Here is a 22,684-nt window from a genome sequence, read left to right on the forward strand (position 1 = left end):
TCTGACTTTATGACAGAGGGAAGGTCATTGATGAAGCATTGATGAGGATGGTTAGGCCTAGGACACTACCCTGAGGAACTTTGCAGCAATATCCTGGGGCTGAGATGATTGACCTCCAAAAACCACAACTGACTTCCTTTTGTACTAGGTATAACTCCAACCAGTGGAACGGTTTTCCCAATTCCCATAGATCTCAGTTTTGCTAAGGGTCCTTGATGCCACACTCAGTCAAATGCTGCCTTGATGTCAAGTGCAGTCACTCTCACCTCTGGAGTTCAGCTCTTTGTGCATATTTGGACCAAGGCTGTTGTTAGGAAATAGAGATGGTCTAATAAGTTATATTGGTATTTGTTGGTGTTAGGAATGTGTTTTAGCTTTAATGTTTAAGTTTGATTAGTATTTTTGTACCTATGTGTCAAGAAAATGTCTAGCTGAGTTTCAGTTTCACTTTAAAAGGTGCCTGCATTTCTAATGAGAGTTATGACTGTCAGAGAAATTAAGCAAATGTAGAAAAACTGGGCTGTTGTCTAGCAACAGGGGTCCAAAGAGGCAGGTCCCTCCCACAGACACACACAATAGAAACTAGAAACTGCAGTTTTTGAGTTGTTTTGAAGACAGTTGCCAAGCAGAAGTAGCCTAGAAGCTTCAGATAGCCAGTTGCAAGCTAAAGAAGAAAGCCCCCAAGAATCCAAGTGAGTGAAGCAGGAGAAAGTCCCAAACAGGTCTTCTAATAAAAAGGACAGGGGCCTGGAAAAAGGTCCTGTTAAGTGAAGTTAAGATTGAGGGTCAGAAAAATGCTCCAAGCTTAAAGAGATAAAGGCTTGTCAGAAGCTAGAAGGTCCAAAGAGGCAACTGAAGGTCTGTAACTCTTTGCTATTGGCATGTGAAGCAGTGGTGTACTGTTGACAACTGAGTCGGTGAGAGACAGTGCATGGAAGAAAGCTTGAATGCATGTGGTGACCCAGGGGACAGGAACATCAGAAGGAGAGTTCAATACCTTGCAGGTGAACCTTGGCAGACAGTGTCTGAGAGTGTGTGTGTCGGTTTGGGAGAAGATTCCAAAGCGAGTTCTTTGAGTGGAGATTGGAAACCCTGTGTGAAAGATGGAATTCAGCGAGACTGGTTGGCTCATGGTATAACAAGCATCTGGGGAGAGTGGAGGAAAGATCCAAAGCATCTGGTTGAGGTGGCATCTGTCACTTGGCTTCAGAGTGTGGTGTGTCTGACCATAGGTCACCTATTGGTTTAAGGAGTATTGTCATATAGTTCATATTTTCTTGTTAAATAAATTTTATAATTCTTTTGTTAGAAGTTTATTAGCTGACTCTGTTCAGTAGCCACTCTCCACGTATCTAAACAAAAAGTTTGGATCTATCAAGTCAGGTTCCACCCTGGAATCAGGCTTGTCCGTTGTACCACCAGCTGGGATCGTAACACTGTGATGAAGTCAGGAACTGAGTGGTCCTGGCAGAACCCAAACTTAGCGTCAATGAGCATGTTATTGCTGTGCAATCCACTTGATGGCACTATCAATGACACCTTCCATCATTGGTGACTGAGAGTAGACAGATGGACTGGTAATTGGCTGGGTTGGATTTGTCCTGCATTTTGTGGACAGGACATACCTTGGCATTTTTCCATATTGTCAGACAGATACCAGTGTTGTAGCTGTACTGGAACAGCTTGGCTAGGAGAGGGGCTAGTTTTTGGGGCACATTTTCAGTAGTACTACTGAAATGTTATCAGGGCCCATAGCCTTTGCATATTCAGTGCATTCAGCTGTTTCTTGATACCACATGGAACGAATGGAGTTTTTAAAACAGCATATACATTCCTAATTCTAATGACACAATGATATTTATACCCATTTATTTTACATTAATGCAAGTCTCAATTTAGCAAAAACTCAAAACTTTGTAAAATTGCTACAAGACGAACTGAGTCATATATAGGACAGATCACGCAAGGGCAGTTCCTTCCTCAGAGGATATTAGTGAAGCATCTGGGTTTTATGACAATCAGGCAGCTTCAACGGCACTTTTACTGGTATTTTTATTTCCAGATAGAACCAAGATTGGGGAGAATGCTTTTTTATGGATAGAAACAACACAGTACAGTAATACAGAAAGCAACACGTAAAGAGGGCACTCAATAGAGTGCGTACCTCCACCACGCTCTGTTAACTCAACGCTATTACAATTATGTAGCTCTTCCTGCCTGGTTAATGCTCTGTAACTACAAAAGGTGATAAAAAGAAATATTTTTATTAAGTGCTTCTATCTTACTGAGATATTTCAGGCCAATCCACATCCAATAACCTGCTCTGAAAACTCTGTTCATATTTTGACAGCTGTGACAAATTCCACCATAGCAGTTGCGATAACAACATTCTAAAAAAAGAACTGACAGCAATTTGCCCTATCTCCCAATGTTGACGGATCCTTTAAAAAATCCCATGATCCAGACCTGCATCTTCACCAAAAATGAATCACTTCTTACTTGGACCATACTCTTGTGTTCCAAGTTTCGTTGAAATCCATCCATTAGTTTGTGCTAGATTGTTTACAGGCAAACAGGCTAACAAATAGGGGCATGAACATTATCTCCACTTACCTTCAGTGGCAGAGCTAATTATATAGAATTGTTTGATTCTTTATAAATCCAAATCAGTTGCAATTAACAGGAACATATTTCTTGCGCTTTCAGTTAGTGGTTAGATGACCAAATAAATTTTAGATAAAAGCAAAAAACTGCAGATGCTGGAAATCCAAAACAAAAACAAAAATACCTGGAAAAACTCAGCAGGTCTGGCAGCATCTGCGGAGAGGAACACAGTTAACGTTTCGAGTCCGAATGACCCTTCAACAGAACTAAGTAAAAATAGAAGAGAGGTGAAATATAAGCTGGTTTAAGGGGGGGTGGACAAGTAGAGCTGGATAGAGGGCCAGTGATAGGTGGAGATAACCAAAAAATGTCACAGACAAAAGGACAAGGAGGTGTTGAAGGTGGTGATATTATCTAAGGAATGTGCTAATTAAGGGTAGAAAGCAGGACAAGCAAGGTACAGATAGCCCTAGTTGGGGTGGGGTGGGGTGAAGGAATCAAAAAAGGCTAAAAGGTAGAGATAAAACAATGGATGGAAATACATTTAAAAATAATGGAAGTAGGTGGGAAAAGAAAAATCTATATAAATTATTGGAAACAAAAGGGGGTGGGGGAAATCAGAAAGGGGGTGGGGATGGGGATAAATTTTAGCTTTTATTCAGGGGTAGAGACTGCAGATTTATTTTTACATCTTTCTCACAGCTAACAGTGAAAGGACATATCATGTGTCACTATAGAATATAGTATTTAGCAATGGTCAGCAAAACAATTATAGATGTTGTTGGAAATTTATAATGTGACAATTTCGGCAACATATCCTTTTCATGAGTAAAATTTCAATCATCAGTGGATATGAAACAGCAAACATGATGACAGCATACCTTTCAAGAAATTGAGATTAAAGTTGACTTTACCAGTTTTTTTTTAGGAATTGCATCACAAAAAGACAATCTGTTGATATGGCAACTGTCTGGTTTGCTGCAAACATCTCCGTGTATGCCCCAGTGATAGAAAAAACTAATATAACAAAGCAACAAAAGTAGCTTATCAACACGATTGTGATGTGAGGAAAAACTGAATGAAGGATATTAAACAAAATACGTCATTGTGTAGCACTGGATGAAAACAAAATGGTACACATCTTCTTAAACTGCTAAACATTCTTACTCCAAAACATAAATTTCTACTTTGTATTTTCTCTCTAGTTGTGAGATGTCCAAATATTTTGATAGATGTACATTACAGTGCTTACTGCTTGGAGCTATGTCTTTGTGCACTGCCGCCTCTAGTACACTGTGGCTTGCCTTAGTCATGTGTCTGCTGAGGTCATCTTGGGTGAATCAAAGGCTTTAGGAGAAGCCATTTTTACCCACATGAAACATGGTGTCAGAAGTGGGCAACTGAAATCAAGTGGATTTTGATAGCTGGAAGAGAGCCAGCCACCAGAAGAGACAGCAAAGAATAATTAAAACTTCAGTCCGCAAATTTGTGCAGGACATTAACTGTTGGGCCAGTCAGCGTGTCAGTATTGGCTCCTATGGAGAAGGCGGCAGATGAGAGAATGAAATGGAATTTCTTTCCATCTTAAATGGCAGGGCTAGGAAATTGCAGAATTAAACAAGAAACCTGAACAAATAAAGTAGCAACTCTTATCAGTGCTGGGGAGAGTGTGCTAGATATTGCATCCCGGACCTCACTAAGGAGCAGAAAAGCTAGTCTTATGAAATTTTGGAGGCTTTGAAGGCCCACTTTGAACACTCAACTTTGATAAAGAGCCAGGCAGAGCACAAACATTCAGAATCACAGAATTGTTACAATGCAGGAGACCATTCGGCCCATTGTGTTTATACTCGCGCTCCAAATGTATGACTCAGTGCCATTCTTCTGCCTTTTCCCCATAACCCTGCACATTATTTAAATAGAAACAAGCATCTAATGCCGTTTTAAATGTCTCGATTGAACCTGCCTCCGCCACACTTGCAGACAGCGCATTCCAGACCCGAACCACTTGCTGTGTGAAAAGGTTTTTCTCCCATCGCATTTGCTTCTTTTGCAAATCACTTTAAATCTGTGTCCTTTCATTCTCGGACCTTTTACAAGCAGGAACAGTTTCCCCCTTTCTACTCTATCCAGCACTCTCATGATTTTGAACACCTTTAGCAAATCTCCTCTTGGCCTTCTCACCTCTAAGGAGAAAAGTCCCAACAGCTCCAATCTATCTTCATAACTGAAGTTTCTCATCCCTGGAACCAATTTTGTAAACCTCTTCTGCACTCTCTCCAATACACTTACATCCTTCCTAAAGTGTGGCACCCAGAACTGTACACAATACTCCAGCTGAGTTCAAACTAGTGTTCTATACAGGTTTAGCATAACCTCCTTGTTCTTGTACTCTATGCCCCTATTAACAAAGCCTAGGATACTGCATGCTTTACTAACAGTTCTCTGTACCAGTCATGCCACCTTTAATGACTTATGCACATGTACACCCAGGTCCCTCTGAACCTGCACAGCCTTTAGAGTTGTACCCCTTAGTTTATATTGTCCCTCCATGTTCTTCCTACCAAAGTGAATCACCTCACACTTCTCTGCATTGAACTTCATCTGCCACCTATCTGCCCACTCCACCAACTTGTTTATGTCCTTTTGAAGTTCAATGCATTCAACAAAAGTCAGCCCACTTGGCAACTTGGAACCTGTGCAAAGCAATTATCACCTCAGTTGTACACTGTGAAAATGAACGGCGAGATATATCGTCACAACCACAGACACATACATGCAACTGGAGAAACTGCTTCTTCACAGCAACAGCTGATGAAAAGGACTTGATTTTTCCAACTGTACAGGGAACAAAATTACCATTAGTCCCAGAGGTCAGCTGCTCCCCAACAAATACAGTGGATCAGCAGCAACATTCGCCATGACAACAACAACATTCCCCAGAAAGGCAACATCACCCGAGGAACCAGCAGACACCAGGCAAACAACCAACACCCACCCGCACATGTACCTGTACCATTAGGAAACCTAAACACTAAAGATTGTGTGTGCAATACATGTGTAGAGATAGATAAAAGTGAGACAGACTGAAATGAACAGTCTTCTGTTCTCCATGATGACTTTCTTTATAGGCCGTAGATGTGGCTAACTTGCAACTGCAAATGATAATACATGCAATGTGTGTTTTTTCTTTTTATGAAAAGGAGGATGTTTGGAGTAACGCCTTTCTGCACTGCTGCATCTTGTATACTGTGACTTGTCATAGTCAGACTGCTAAGGTCATCTTGGGTGAAACAAAGACTTTGGGGAGAAGCCATTTTCACCCACCACAATGGAACACTTACCTCATAATCTGAAAACTCACACTAAAATGGAAGAAAACAACCTGAGGCTCCCATGCTCAACTGTTTGAGAGAGTGAGTACCAACTGTAAACACCAAGAGGATTCTAGGCATATGCTGAATTATCTTATGTTTTGAGATGACAGCAAGATTGCAAATTGATGTTCACTTGGGAAAGGTTGCACAAGTCAACTAACATTTATGGAACTGTATTGCATCAAGGAAAGCCAGGTTGGGGAGCATGCAAGAGGGAGGGTTCAGTATATGTGTTAGAGGGAAAACTAGAACGAAAAGAAAGCAAAAAGTGGGAAATAGGAATACTGGTCTGAACTGGTCTTGATTACCTTAAAATGGAACACCAGTAAAAACTGGGAAATAACAGTACTGGTCGGAACTGTTTTTTTTCTTCTGGGTAAAGACTTGCATTGATATAATGCCTTTCACGACTTTACTGCCAATTAACTTGAAATGTAATCATTATTGTAATCTAGGATGCATGGAGTGCAGCACACTTGAGAGCATAGGAAGTCCATGTGTGCAGAGAGTGGGTCCACGCTGAGAGGGAATGCCAAAGTGAGAAACAGGCACAACCGAAGAAAAAGAAAGCAACTATGCCCTTGAGAGAGAGAGAGAGAGAGAGAGAGAGAGAGAGTGACCATAAGAGAAAGACACAGGGAATCAGACAGTGGGTGAGTGAGCATATGTAAAAGCATGTTAATGGCAGAACAAGAAATCTCAATACTAAAAAGTGAGAAAGTGGACACGTGAAAGGTGACAAAACAGGAGAGCAAAGAAAGAAGAGTGAAAGGGCATGGAGACCAAAGCACAGAGAGAGACAGACAGATAGTGTATTTGTGTGCTTCCAAACACTCATAGGAACAGGAGGCAGCCATTCAGCTCCATCTCGCTGTCTCGGTTCCGTAACCCACAATACCCTTGTCAAACAAAAAAGTTCACAAATCACAGTTTTGATCATTTTAATTGTTCTAGCCTCAACAGCTTTTTTGGGGTGGGGGGGTGGAGCTGGGGGAAGAGCTTCAGATTTTCACTACCCTTTGTGTGAAGTAGGGCTCTCTGATACAACCCCTGGATGGCATCTATGGCTTAACTCTAACTTTAAGGTTATACCTTATGCCCCTTTGTCTTGGGCTCCCCTACCAGAGTAAATAGTTTCTCTCTATCCACCGTACCAACTCCTTCAATCATCTTAAAGATCAACCCTTAATCTCTTATACTCAAAGCCCTAGCATGGGTCCCTGGGAACACCACCAGCCATGTCCTGCCAATTTGAGTGCAAAGCCATTACCCTTACCAATTCCCGACCCAGATCACTTCATTGCTTCTACATCTCTCATGTGGAATCGCATCCAATGCCTTCTGAAAGTATGGATAAATAACATCCAAAGACAATCCTTTATCTAACACATTAGTTACCTCCTACAAAAAAAATCAGCTATGTTTATTAAACATGACTTGTCCTTTACAAATCCATGCTGACTCTCTTTGATCAGTTCATATTTATGTGTGAGGCATTAAAGCTAAAATGGTTACTGTGTGTTGTGAGCACTCTTTTGGTTTGCCTTCAACACTGTCTGAATGCAGGTGCTTCTTACATTTGGCATGGGTACCCCAACGGTTAGTTAACATCACCATAAATGGAGACTGTGCAGTTGCATGGTTTGGTACACAATCAAAATAGAAGTCAATTGCAAATCAGGTGTATGTAAGCAACTGGGCTTGTTCAAGTATCTTTTAAGCTCCATGGCTCAAGAAGAAGAAGAAGAATTATTGGAGCAAACAAAACAATGTTCCCAAAATGGAGTTAATTCTAGAGAACATGCAGCTGCAGGAGCAGATAGTCCGTGGTCTTGTGTCCCAGAAGATAGACAACAACCTGTTCTTTATTGATACAGGGAACGCAAAGAAAGATTTGGAAAATTGAAGCCTTTGTGATATAATTCTACAATCCCCGTCATAATAGATTCTCTCACATATGCTATTGCTCTCTTGGGCAGGAAAACGAGAGGATGGGAAAGTGAGACCGGATGCGAGTGAGCCAAGAGCATGGGATAGCAAAACAGAATAGAATAGGTGTACTCTGTAGTATAAGGGTCTGCCACATATAGGGTTAAAGTGGGATTGAGTATAGTACTGCCCACACAGTGATGTAAGAGAACACATGACCCGCACCTAGGGGTCAGTGAGGTGTTGGACAGAGCCACATGCAGACTTAAGCATGGAAATAGCTCCAGCTTGTACCCTTTAACTACTAGAACTATTCACAAATATACAGTAAAGACTTACATAACTTGCTAAAGACTACAAAGACTTCATCAAATCTACTGAGATGTAACTAACACCACACAACATAGTAGCAGCAAAGGGACTAAAAATCCAGAACCTCGCTAAAATGCAGAGACAAACCGAAATGTTGGGATATTGAGAAAAATACAACAAAGCATTTTGACCTGAAAAGAAGCTCCAGAAGCAGAGGTACAGAGGAAAGATCATCAATAAGAAGCTCCAAAGAAAAGCTAGGAAGCTGAAGGCAGAGATTTAAAATTCCTTACTGCAGCAGAAGACTCCATTGCAGCTCCTTTGTGATTTAAACCTGGACTTCCAGAGCGCAGAGTCAGCAGAGCGAGATAAATCTTTTAAAATTCCAGGCTGCAGCAAATTCCGAGATATCTTTAAAGTGATTCAGTGTCAGAAATGCAGTTTGAAAGAAACCCATCACTGAAACCCAATCCCTGAGTCAGAGCCTGAACACATCAGAGTCCAAGCTCATCCGGGAAAAAAAAAGAACTGAATATTTCAGGAATATTGCAATGGTTCAGCTCAGTAAAAAACAAGCAAAAGCTCAAATTTAATGGACTCTAGGGTCAAAAGAGTAGAATGCTGAACAAGAGAAATCTCAAGCAGCCAATCCAGAAAGCCTTTGTTAAAATTTTATTTCAAGCTAAGTGCCATTGATATTGTGGCGGAGCCCGCCAAAACCAGCAAGCGCAGGGAATCTCTCTGTCTCTGAGTGAATGGTGACACCATCTTGAAATTCAGCTTAAAACAGAACATACACTTTTAAAATTTTGAACATGAATTAGAACTTCACACTTGCAGGTCAGTTTGGACTAATCCAAGATGCAGATCAATCACAAAGCTGGGTACTTGAGGAAAAGAAAGATTAAAATACAGCATCGTTTCAGGTTTAAATAAAAAAAAGTCAGTAGAGCAGGTGAACACTCCTTCACTCAGTAGGCCTGGTTGCAGATGACATTATTTCAAGACAGGGAATTAATGAGTCATCCGCAAAATTCAAAGAGGTACTAAAAATAATTCGATATATATTTTAAGAAGCAATGAAATACTCGAAAGAGCCAATTCCAACAAGAGAGTCCAACGGCCAGGAGAACCTGTTGACTCAAAGATCTGTACAGGATGGCAAAAGGTAGCGAGTACTGAGATTTAAAATTGAAACTCAGTGACAGAATAGTGGTAGGAGCAGTGGATGATGCACCCTCTGACCTCCTACAATCAAAGGAAGATCTAACTCTGGAAAAGGCAATCCAGATAATGTTATGGTCAGAACTCAGAGCAGCAGAGGACCATTTTAAGGAGGGAGAATAAATCATGGTGCAGAGGCCAACCCACAGTCCAGCTAGTTAAGCAACAAAGACACAGGGACACTCTAGGCCAGGGAAAGCAATATCCAAACTGGCTAGCAAAGTGACCATGCCAATGCTGTGGAACGAAGCATCCCCACAGGTGAAATCAATATCCTGCGACTTCAACCCAATGCTTTCAATCCAGCAGGATCAAACACTATGGCAAACTGTGCATGGCAAAAACTCAAATGCACAAAAGGCCCAAAGATTATCAACGAGGTCGAGACTGCAATCCCCGAAGACGTATAGCCATGCTTCGTGGGTCAGGTCAAAGCTCTTGGTTTCTCATTATGGAACATGTGTCGACGTTTCTGGCAATGGCCATTAGACACAGGAGCAAGCATAACAACCCTGTCAGACAAAGAACCATGGTTGAAAGACCTCTGGCTCTGAACGACAGACACACCACTCTATGGGCCTGGAGGAATCAGACTTCCAGTCATTGGTATGATCCCGAAACTACTAAGGTATGGTGGCAAACAAATCTTCGAACTGATGTACGTCATCTATAACCAGCCTCTCTCTCCTTAGCAGGGATGCCCGCATAGCCTTGGGTCTCCTCAAAGGCGGCACAAATGTGTCCAGACTGGGACTTCAGCTCTGAATTGTCTTCTTGCTTTGTGGAGCGGGTTTGTCCATTCTCGTTCCAAGTGCCAGAAAACCTTCGATGGTCAGATCAGCTAACCACCCAGGAGGTAACCACGATGCCTCGAGCGGATGATGTAAGAGAGCGTCCAGCCGTCCGTTAAGCCTGAAGCTCCGGCTCCAACGATGGTACGGCAGGTCAACTCTGCAACCACTGCATTTAAGGTGCAACTCCAGCCGGCATGCCAAAGCCTAAAGAATTGTTGGAACCAGATGGCAGTCGTCCATTGCCAACAGGGAAACGCAGAGGTGGGCATATCACTAAACCTCATTCTCGTCGTGGGAATGCACTTTCTCAGCCACAGAAGACATTGAGATGACCCGCATGATGACAGGAAAAAGCAAAGGATGCAACAAGGAGATGAGAACAATGTTCATCCACCCCGCAAGAAACGAGTTAGAGTAGCAACCACCGAACCAACCAAGTGCGGTTCAACATGAAGGAATGGAAGAAAAGGATGAAAAAGGTACCCGGATGCCAGCTTAACATCTAAACCAACAGCAAGAACCAGCAATGACAGAGCCTCCAAAAGTAGTGCAAACATGTTGTGGAAGGGTTATAAGGTCTCAAAGCCGCCTGAACCTAGGAATTTAAGGACTTGAAGGGGGTGGGGGGGGGGGGTAGGGTAGTGATAATGTTGTAATAGTGTGCGGTAATACTGATAATGTAGTAATAACAATGTAAGACATGAAGTAAACAAGTATAATACTAAATACATTGGATAAAGACTTGGTAGGAAGTGTAGTATAAGGGACCAGTACATATAGGGTTGAAGTGGGACTGAGTATAGTACCGCCCACACAGTGATGTAAGAGAACACATGACCTGCACCGAGGGGTCAGTGTGGTGTTGAACAGAGCCACGTGAAGACCTAAGCATGGAGACAGCTCCAGCTTGTACCCTTTACTGTGCATTTTTAAGTAGTTCTAGTAGTTAATAAAGACTGACAGTTAACCTACTAAAGACAATGAAGACTTCATCAAACCTGCTGAGGTGTAACCAAAATCCAACACACCCTTCCCTCAGCACACACTCTTGTGCACTTTGAGAGTTAGAGACACAACTGAAGTGGATGCTTTAATTATTACATTGCTTTCAATCTGCAGAACATGCAGTCCACAAATTGTGTAAAATAGAACATAAAGTGTCAATTATTACATTCCTATGTCTGTGAAATGTACGCTTGCTAAATGTTGCTGTAATGCATCATTGTTATATGCCCAATTCTAATCCTTTGCTTCATCGATTAGAACCCATAAACAAATTAATTGGGCTGAATTTTATTTCACAATACACGAGCACATTGAAACCAATGTTTAGGCTCACTACAATATGCAGTGAACATGTATTTTGTTTTTAAAAATCCTGAATCCTGCTTTACAGATACTCTTCTGATTTCGAACTCCACAATGCCTTTCCCCTTTGACCTGTTTTATCTTCTTTCCTCGGCCCTACCATGATTATTTCCCAACCTTTAAACCCACTTGACTTAAGTGGTCTTTGGCTTAATTCCTATGTACAGTGTCATGGAAAATCAACTACCATATATACTTGCGTAAAAGTTGAATTTTAGACCAAAATTTCATGGGATCAACTTTTACATGGGTAATGTTTTCAACGGGTTAACATGCATGTTTGATTTGTGGCAAAGAAACTGTCTCAATGGAATAAGGTAAAAAAAAAGTGTCATATTATGATAATCTGATCACTTTAATGATTTGAATAAATAAAAATGAAACAAACCAGAAATGTATTGCGCATTTACTTACTGGTACTCATCTTCATTAATATTTATACATTTAAAATTAAATCCAATCATTATCTCCAGGATGACACTTTGATTCTGAAATTTTTGGGCTTTGATTCCTGAAAGACTAGGATCGACTTTTACATGAGGTTTATGAAAAATTATCTTTAGGCCAAAAATCATGGGGTTGTTTTTTACACGAGTATGTATGGGAGTTACTTTGGATCACAGCATGATTTCATGTTTTTGGTCCCAAAAATCATGTTTTTGCATATACTCGGTGTATAAGTCAATTCACCTTTACAGCCATGGCATGCTACATTTGCACTAGTAGTCAGCCTCAATTTTTCATCACACAAATGCATGTTTTACTCGCAGGTACCTTAGAACTGGGTGCAAGGATTTGAGCAGGCAACAAGGGCTGTTTGTGAAGATGCATTGGAGTTTACGACATACCCACAGAAAGCAGACTCCCGTGTGGTAAATGAAAAAGAAAGAAATCACACACACCCATGCCAGCAGTTCACTTTTATACTTAGCATATAAGTAAACGCCCATTTTTGAAGGGATTTGAGGCTTCAAGATCGACTTATACATCGACAACTACAGTATGATATGAATGTGAAAGGAATCTCCAGATGACTCCAAAATCATTCTATCATGAGACTACCAGGGTGGTAGAAGGTGAACTAGATGGGTCCTGGTCTGTTTTGGTCTAATAACTCCAATGTAAAAGTTCAGAGACATACATTGCAAAACATTTCTCGTAAATAAAAGTATCACTTCCTACTCATCTTGAAACTCTTGAATGAAAGTGATTGTGAAAGCAAACGTTATTCATAGAATGACTCATAGGAGGAGGAGTTGTTTCAAATTACAGGAGCAAATTCAAGAATGCATGAAGTTTGTTCTGGCTTTGGCACAATTATCTAACAGAAGTGGTGGTGTATTGGACAGTGCCAAAAGAAATAGATGCATATACCTTTGACACAATGGCAAGGCAGTAAAGGTGACTGCATTTGTAATAAACAGATATATTTCTTTATTCTAGCAGGCTAAGGGTTATCTTAACAGTTTTGCATTATAAAGAGCTGCAGGACATAATCAGGACAAATATACTGCTAGGATTTCATTAAGCTCTTGTGTACATGCAAATATCCAGTAATTAAGAAAGCTAACAGAATGTTATCGTTTATTGTGAGGGGAATTGAATACAAAAGTAGACAGGTTATGCTTCAGATATACAGGGCATTGGTGAGGCCACATCTGGAGTACTATGTATAGTAATGGTCTCCTTGTTTAAGGAAGGATGTAAATGCATTGGAAGCAGTTCAGAGGTCTACTAGACTAATACCTGGAATGGGCAGGTTGTCTTCCGAGGAAAGATTGGACAGGCTAGGCTTATATCCACTGGAGTTTAGAAGGGCAAGAGGTGACTTGATTGAAACACATAAGATCCTGAGGGGTCTTGACAGGGTGGATGTGGTGAGGATGTTTCCTCTTGTGGGAGAATCTAGGTCTAGGGTCATTGTTTAAAAATAAGGGGTTGCCCACTTAAGGCAGAGATGAAGAGAAACTTGATCTCTCAGAGGATTGTGAATCTTTGGAATTCTCTTCCTCAAAAGGTAGTGGGAGCAGAGTTTTTGAATGTTTTTTAAGACCGAGGTAGATTCTTGATGAGCAAGGAGGTTGTAGTAATCTGATATGTAACATACCTTTAAGACAAGTATTGTATTGTAAAGTTACATGATATTAATACTCAATAGCAGAGTAGCACACTGTGTGAGAGAGTCTTGAGTTAGACACTGATAAATGAAGACAAAGTTTTAAGTTATGAGCTGCTGCTGAGTTTAGTTTGTAAATAAACAGCATGTGTTTATTCTAACAATGATCTGATGTTCTCTGTCTCTGTGCCAACTAGGTCACCCCGAAACAAGTGTGCAACCTGGATCCTTTAGACCCAACAAGCCAAAGGCACTGGATCCAACAGAGATGAAAGGTTATCGGGGGTATAAGGGAATGTGGAGTTGAAGTTACAATCAGAACAGCCATGATCCGGGAGTGCCCTTTGGTATGCACCAGCAAGAGTGTCTAGAATGGCAGCCTAGTGTAGCAGACAGGACGGGGGAAATAGCAGGAAGGCGATGACTTCTCTGCACCCTCAGAAGAGGAAGAGGACGAGTAGCGGAAGCAGCAGATAAGGGGAGGCCTATTATGGCCAGAGTCTCTGTAGCTAGTTGCCCACAATGGAGCCATACAGATACGGTTCAGATATACTGTGTGTGCGAAATTGCTACCATCAATAATCCCTTCATCTCATTGATACCTTTGCTTGTGGACTGGCAGTTAGCAAATATAACACCCATTCAAGAAAACAGAAAGAGAGAAAACAGGGAACTACATGCCAGTTAGCCTGACATCAGTTGCCAGGAAAATGCTGAAAACTGTTATGAAGCAAGTCTTTAGCAATGCACTTAGAAAACTTGCAAATATTAATGCTCAGATATTTGGGTTCGTTCATGCAAGTGACAGAAAGTCAGCATGCAAGTACAGCAAACACTTCGAAAATCATGGTATGATCAGACAAACTCAAAAATGGTTTTACAAAAGAAAAATCCCACAAATTTATTAGAGCATTTTGAGGATATAACTACTAGGGTAGATAAAGGGGAAATCAGTAGGTGTAGTATACTTGGATTTCCAAAAGGCATTCAATGAGGTGCCATTAGCATAGTTAGAGGATTAGATGCAGGCTGCTCATTTGCCTTTGGGTTTTGAGGTCTGTGAGTAACCCACCTGCACCTGTGAAGGGGCAGACTCAAGCCATTGAGAGAGGAGGCAGCATGCAGGCCTCTGACTGAGAGATTTGGTGGAGGGTGCAGAGGGGGTGGCAAGGAAAGAGGGGCGATAAGAGCAAGAACTGGGAGCATCTTGAGCAGAATTCCCACTTCCATGCTCCCTACTTCCACCTCCCTTCTCATGGCACACCTGTACTTTGCAGCTAGCTAACAGTTGGACTGCACTTTTCTGAACATTAATGAGGTGCTGAATGGTCAAGATGAGGCTTTCCTCCCTCCTGTTCAAACTGGCAAATGAGTGTGCAGGTCATTGTTGAAGGCCAGCATACAGTTGGTTGCCTGTCACATGTGATGCTCCACGTAGGTGGATATCAGCTCAAGGACCTGAGATTTCATGGCACTCAGGAAGACTCCTCCAATCTCTCTCTAATGTTGTGCAACGCTGACAGAACCTCTCGTATTTTCCAGTCCTGCTTCAGAATAGTTCTCTGAGTCTCCAAAGCTCAGCATATGCTTTCAGTTCAACAGGGCTGGGAGGATCCTGTGCTCTCCAATAGGGACTCTCCACTGCTGTCCCTGTCTTCAACATCTGCTCACTTGTGATGTGTGACTCACCACTGGCACCCTAGCTAACTGCCTACCAAGGTGCGCATGTGTGATCTGGAACACGGTACCCATGAGCCATGTGACATTGTTCCATCAGACTCCAGAGGAATCCTCAGGCTCCTTGGTCACAGTTGAAGGACCTTTGGGAGATGAAAGACATGAATTAGAACTGACAAGGGGAAAGGGTTCAAAGTCATCATTATGCAGATGCTCATATTTCAGTTAGTGGTGATAGCAAGTCAACACACGTAATTGCCCTGTGCCACGCAGCGGTGTGATACCCAATTCTGTCAACAGGTATCTGGGAGATCCCTATTTTCCATTGCTAATCTCCAGATACTCTACAACTCTGCAATCTCCTGCCTTTTCCACTATGGCAGTTAGGGTGGCAATTACTGGAGGCTCAACACCACCCCCCCCCCACCGATTCTCTGTCTCTCCCTGGTGTCCCGTGCTGTCTTGCCCTGCCAGGAGAAAAGCCGGAATTATGAGTGAGAGAAATGGATTGTGTGGAGATGATGGAATGACAACATTTGAGGAGGGAGCTGTGAGGGATGGTTATGAGATGGCGATGGGATGAGGGCGACTGTCAGTGTTGGCAGTTCGGATGAGGATGTGAGGCGTTGCCTGGAGAGAGAGAGAGAGAGAGGAACAAGCGGAGCTGCAAGGTGTGTTGGTCTGAGGAGAGCTGTGCAGAACACTGAGAAAGTCAGACACTTGGAATGCTGCTCCTCTTTCCAGACCCGATGAGGTGCCAGGGAGGGGGGATGGGGGGAGCAGCAGGATGGGGAGTGTGGGCAGCTTTCCCACATTGTGCCTCTGTCATTATATTTGCTTTATTTTTGTTGATGGGGTCATTCTAGCCCCTGTAGGGGTTAAATATTTAAATATTTTGGTGTAGGTTGTCATCATGCCCCACTCTGATTGGCTGGGAAATCAAGAAGTGGGATGTTAATGCCGTGGCAGAATTAAAAAAGGTGCAGGAAAGCCTGCTCCACAAAATTTTGGGGTTCTCAACCCCACTGCCTGCTCAACACCTCCACAGCCCCAGAAACAGAAAAACCACAAGAATGGCAGTTGAAACTACCTCAGCTACTCTTTCTTGCTAAGTGGCTCAAGAATTTTGAGAGTCAAGCTTGAGATGTGTTCATCCTAGAACAAAACATAATGGATGGAGGGGCCTAAAATTATAAGTTCAAATTTCTACTTGACACATCACGTACGCCTCAGACAAATGATAAGCAAATAAACAAGGCCCGCAGGCTTATCAGCTCACCCGAAGATTAGGAGTACTAAGTTAACAAAATCTTTTAGTTAAATATTTGCTCTGAAAATGGTTCACAAATATACAGAGAGAAAATGTAATACATATATAACCAGCCCTGATTAAAACATCACATTCAGGTTAGCTTGGTTAGATGTTAATAAAAATCTGGGAGAAGGTGGGTCCTAGAACTCGATCAATAAACCAGTATAATTCCTGCAATCAACCTTATTCCACTTTTTGAAAGCAGTGTTATCTCATAGTACCACAGCGCTCCCGGAAAAAATTGCAAGAATAAATCAATAGGGTTTTGAAGTTACAGGTGTGATTAGTATATTACAACATAAAGGTTAGTTTTGATGAGTCATCCTAGGCATACAAGCACAATTACATTGGGTGAAGTGAATTAAGGGTTTGCTTGCAATTAGAAATCTCCTTTCATCAGTGTTAAACCATGTAAGAACGCCTTACTTATATGGGGCCATGGCATATACGACCAATTGAATCATAAATTAAAATAAAATGCGATCTAAAAACTTATGTCCTCAAAACTATATCAAGTATTACTGAAGGTACAGGTCGATTTAAGTGTGTGTATCTGGCCATTGCTGTAAAGTGCATCGCGCCAGTGGAGTACAAAGCTGCTTACACATACAGCTAAAGGGATCACAAAAGCATACACTGTACATGGTCTCATTTTTCACAAAGCCGAATTTCCTTCCTCCCTTGTAATAAAAAGGAATTTGCAGAGTAATCAAAGATTAGCAGATTTGTCGTCACACAGTTACCTGCATTTAGCAAATTATTAGATGCTCAAACAAGATGCAACGAACAAACGAAGCTGAGCAGCCGTTACAATACAGTATTGGGTGCCTTTTAATAGCAATGACTTTATTCAAAAGGCTTGGCAATGTGTGCGGTTTAGGGACATCGGATTACTGGCATATTCTCAGACACAAAGTTTTTAAAAGTCATTTATCATGGCAGTTCAGTTTATTGGTTTCTCAATATCAGGATGGTACGCAGGGAACTGTAGAATAGAAACCTATTCGCGTTTTAGTTAAGCTGTAAAGGAGAACTTCCCCACCGACCCCCAGGTCAAACATTGAACAGGTTTAACACTGGGTCTTCTAACTTCTGGTTAAAGCCATGATTCCTCGCCCACTTAGCCAGGGGTGGTGGTAAGGTTAGGCGAAGGGAGAATGAACACAATATTTCTACATGACTGTCAAACAGGAAATATTTTGTTGAGCCGCCGCTGATTAGTCTTTAAGTCCTTTGGTAAGAGAGAAACCAAAAGACCAAAACATATGAGTTGCTTCCTATCTCCGACGAGTTAGAATGCGTACTTCGAAAGCAGAGATACCACCTCCAAACAACTATCTCTGACAACTAAACGACAATCTTCTAATCGATCAAATGTTTATATTATAACAGCGGTCAGGAAACTTCTGAAATATTTTAAGTTGTTAATCAGAGAGCGAGAGGTGGAAGAGTTTTTTTTTAGGTTATAGAAGCGGGAGTGAACACCCCACTTCCTCGCCAGCCGACACTACCTGCAATCTTCTCCTGGTAGCCCTTGGTGAAGAACTGCATGGCCGTGGCGGCTCTCCACGGTGTCTTGAGGAGCCCTTGCCGCTCAGGATCCTCGCCAAGCCCCTTCAGAATAGCCGAATAGGCGGCTTCCAGACCCGGCAAACTCAGCTGGTTGTCCTCGACGCTGCGGGTCCGCTCTTCCAGCCACTGAGTCGCCGCTCTCTGCTCCTGCTGCCGCCACTCTGCTGGCTCCGAGTGCCCATTCACCCAGCCGCTGGCACCAGGCATGGGCACTTTGCCGGAAGTGGTGCCGCTGCTCAGCCCCATGGCCTTGCCCCCTTTAGCTAAAGGCTTTCCGCAATCCATGGACGTACGTGCGGAACAGGAGCGAGAAGGCACGGGTACGCCTGGCACGGGGGGCAGGAGGGGTTTGTGAATGTGCGGGACAACAGGGAGCCGCTCACTCAAACACAATCATGTTTCCGGCTCCTTTAATAGGAGGAAGTCTGCACTGGCGCTCTGCCATTGGCTGCCGAGATCTTCACGCAATGGCTGCGTCATTCACATTCATTGAGAATTATCTGAGATCAGCCTCAAGTGTCCGAAAACAGGGCAGCCAGTCCAGTCACAGTCAGTTAGCCCATTTACAGCCAGTCCAGTCACAGTCACTTAGCCCATTTACAGCCAGCCCAGTCACAGTCACTTAGCCCATTTACAGCCAGTCCAGTCACAGTCAGTTAGCCCATTTACAGCCAGTCCAGTCACAGTCACTTAGCCCATTTACAGCCAGTCCAGTCACAGTCACTTAGCCCATTTACAGCCAGTCCAGTCACAGTCACTTAGCCCATTTACAGCCAGTCCAGTCACAGTCACTTAGCCCATTTACAGCCAGTCCAGTCACAGTCACTTAGCCCATTTACAGCCAGTCCAGTCACAGTCACTTAGCCCATTTACAGCCAGTCCAGTCACAGTCACTTAGCCCATTTACAGCCAGTCCAGTCACAGTCAGTTAGCCCATTTACAGCCAGTCCAGTCACAGTCACTTAGCCCATTTACAGCCAGTCCAGTCACAGTCACTTAGCCCATTTACAGCCAGTCCAGTCACAGTCACTTAGCCCATTTACAGCCAGTCCAGTCACAGTCACTTAGCCCATTTACAGCCAGCCCAGTCACAGTCACTTAGCCCATTTACAGCCAGTCCAGTCACAGTCACTTAGCCCATTTACAGCCAGTCCAGTCACAGTCAGTTAGCCCATTTACAGCCAGTCCAGTCACAGTCACTTAGCCCATTTACAGCCAGTCCAGTCACAGTCACTTAGCCCATTTACAGCCAGTCCAGTCACAGTCACTTAGCCCATTTACAGCCAGTCCAGTCACAGTCACTTAGCCCATTTACAGCCAGCCCAGTCACAGTCACTTAGCCCATTTACAGCCAGTCCAGTCACAGTCACTTAGCCCATTTACAGCCAGTCCAGTCACAGTCACTTAGCCCATTTACAGCCAGTCCAGTCACAGTCACTTAGCCCATTTACAGCCAGTCCAGTCACAGTCACTTAGCCCATTTACAGCCAGTCCAGTCACAGTCACTTAGCCCATTTACAGCCAGTCCAGTCACAGTCACTTAGCCCATTTACAGCCAGCCCAGTCACAGTCACTTAGCCCATTTACAGCCAGTCCAGTCACAGTCACTTAGCCCATTTACAGCCAGTCCAGTCACATTCACTTAGCCCATTTACAGCCAGTCCAGTCACAGTCACTTAGCCCATTTACAGCCAGTCCAGTCACAGTCACTTAGCCCATTTACAGCCAGTCCAGTCACAGTCACTTAGCCCATTTACAGCCAGTCCAGTCACAGTCACTTAGCCCATTTACAGCCAGTCCAGTCACAGTCACTTAGCCCATTTACAGCCAGTCCAGTCACAGTCACTTAGCCCATTTACAGCCAGTCCAGTCACAGTCACTTAGCCCATTTACAGCCAGCCCAGTCACAGTCACTTAGCCCATTTACAGCCAGTCCAGTCACAGTCACTTAGCCCATTTACAGCCAGTCCAGTCACAGTCACTTAGCCCATTTACAGCCAGCCCAGTCACAGTCACTTAGCCCATTTACAGCCAGTCCAGTCACAGTCACTTAGCCCATTTACAGCCAGTCCAGTCACAGTCACTTAGCCCATTTACAGCCAGCCCAGTCACAGTCAGTTAGCCCATTTACAGCCAGTCCAGTCACAGTCAGTTAGCCCATTTACAACCAGTCCAGTCACAGTCAGTTAGCCCATTTACAGCCAGTCTAGTCAGTTAGCCCATTTACAACCAGTCCAGTCACAGTCAGTTAGCCCATTTACAACCAGTCCAGTCACAGTCAGTTAGCCCATTTACAACCAGTCCAGTCACAGTCAGTTAGCCCATTTACAGCCAGTCTAGTCAGTTAGCCCATTTACAGCCAGTCCAGTCACAGTTAGTTAGCCCATTTACAACCAGTCCAGTCACAGTCAGTTAGCCCATTTACAGCCAGTCTAGTCAGTTAGCCCATTTACAACCAGTACAGTCACAGTCAGTTAGCCCATTTACAGCCAGCCCAGTCACAGTCAGTTAGCCCATTTACAGCCAGTCTAGTCAGTTAGCCCATTTACAGCCAGCCCAGTCACAGTCATTTAGCCCATTTACAGCCAGCCCAGTCATAATCAGTTAGCCCATTTACAGCCAGCCCAGTCACAGTCATTTAGCCCATTTACAGCCAGCCCAGTCACAGTCAGTTAGCCCGTTTCCAGCGATGGCCTAGTGATATTGTCACAACTGGACTAGTAATCCAGAGAACCAAGGTAATACTCTGGGGACCCGGATGGAGGAATTTGAATTCAACAAAAATCTGGAATTAAAAGTCTAATCATGACCATGGAACCATTGTCGATTGTTGTAAAAACCCTTCTGGTTCACTAATGTCCTCCAGGGAAGGAAATCTGTCATCATTAGCTGGTCAAACCTACACGTGTCTCCAGAACCACAGCAATGTGGTTGACACTTAAATGCCCTCTGAAATGACCCAGCAAGCCACTCAGTTGTAATAAACCACTACAAAGTCACTAAAAAGTAATGAAACTGGACGGATCACCCGGCATCGACCTAGGCACTGGAAAAGACAACGGCAATTGCAGCCCTGTCGACCCTGCAAAGTCCTCCTTGGTAACATCTGGGGGCTAGTGCCAAAATTGGGAGAGCCATCTCACAGACTAGTCAAGCAACAGTCTGACATAGTCATCCGCACGGAACCATATCTTACAGATAATGTCCCAGACACCACCATCACCATCCCTGGGCATGTCCTGTCCCACTGGCAGAACAGGTCCAGCAGAGGTGGCGGTGGCACAGTGGTATACAGTCGGGAGGGTGTTCCCCTGGGGGTCCTCAACATCAACTCCAAACCCCATGAAGACTCGTGGCATCAGGTCAAACATGGGCAAGGAAACCTCCTGCTGATTACCATGTACCGCCCTCCCTCAGCTGATGAATTAGTGCCCCTCCATGTTGAACACGACTTGGAGGAAGCACTGAGGGTGGCAAGGGCACAGAATGTACTCTGGGTGGGGGACTTTAATGTGCATCACCAAGAGTGGCTCAGTAGCACCACTACTGACCAAGCTGGCCGAGTCCTAAATTACATAGCTGCTAGACTGGGTCTGCAGCAGGTGGTGAGGGAACCAACAAGAGGAAAAAACACACTTGACCTTATCCTTACCAACCTGCCTGCCACAAATGCATCTGTCCATGACAGAATCAGTAAGAGTGACCACCACACAGTCATTGTGGAGACAAAATCCTGCCTTCACATTGAGGATAACACAATGGAGGGTGTGTGGCACTACCACTGTGCTAAACGGGTTGGATTTCGAACAGATCTAGCAACTCAAGACTGGGCATCCATGAGGCGCTGTGGACCATCAGCAGCAGCTGAATTGTACTCGAACACAATCTGTAACCTAATAGCTCGGCATATCCCCCACTCTACAATTACCATCAAGCCAGGGGTTCAACCCTGGTTCAATGAAGAGTGCAGGAGGGCATACCAGGAGCAGCACCAAACATACCTAAAAATGAGGTGACAACCTGGTGAAGCTATAACACAGGACTACTTGCATGCCAAACAGCATAAGCAGCAAGTGGTAGACAGGGCTAAGCGAACTCACAACCAATGGATCAGATCTAAGCTCTGCAGTCCTGCCACGTCGAGTCATGAATGGTGGTGGACAATTAAACAACTCACTGGAGGAGGTGGTTCCACAAATATCCCCATCCTCAGTGATGGAGGAGCTCAGCACATCAGTGCAAATGATCAGGCTGAAGCATTTGCTACAATCTTCTGCCAGAAGTGCCAAGTGGATGATCCATCTCGGCCTCCTCCAGAAGTCCCCAGCATCACAGGTGCCAATCTTCAGCCAATTCGATTCACTCCACACGATATCAAGAAGCAGCTGAAGGCACTGGA

General features: G+C 43.5%; 1 protein-coding gene across 1 annotated transcript in view; it reads right to left on the reverse strand.

Moving 5' to 3' along the window:
- gch1 (GTP cyclohydrolase 1) overlaps positions 1-18,664 on the reverse strand; it is a 66,279-nt gene extending 47,615 nt beyond the window's left edge. Inside the window, exon 1 of the mRNA XM_078562642.1 lies at positions 18,225-18,664. Coding sequence (XP_078418768.1) covers positions 18,225-18,570 — 346 coding nt within the window. The 5' untranslated portion in view covers positions 18,571-18,664. The remainder of the gene's footprint in view (positions 1-18,224) is intronic.
- Positions 18,665-22,684: the final 4,020 nt, after the last annotated feature.

The sequence above is a fragment of the Cetorhinus maximus genome, chromosome 18 (genome assembly GCF_964194155.1).
Source record: "Cetorhinus maximus chromosome 18, sCetMax3.hap1.1, whole genome shotgun sequence".
Taxonomy (NCBI): Eukaryota; Metazoa; Chordata; class Chondrichthyes; order Lamniformes; family Cetorhinidae; genus Cetorhinus; species Cetorhinus maximus.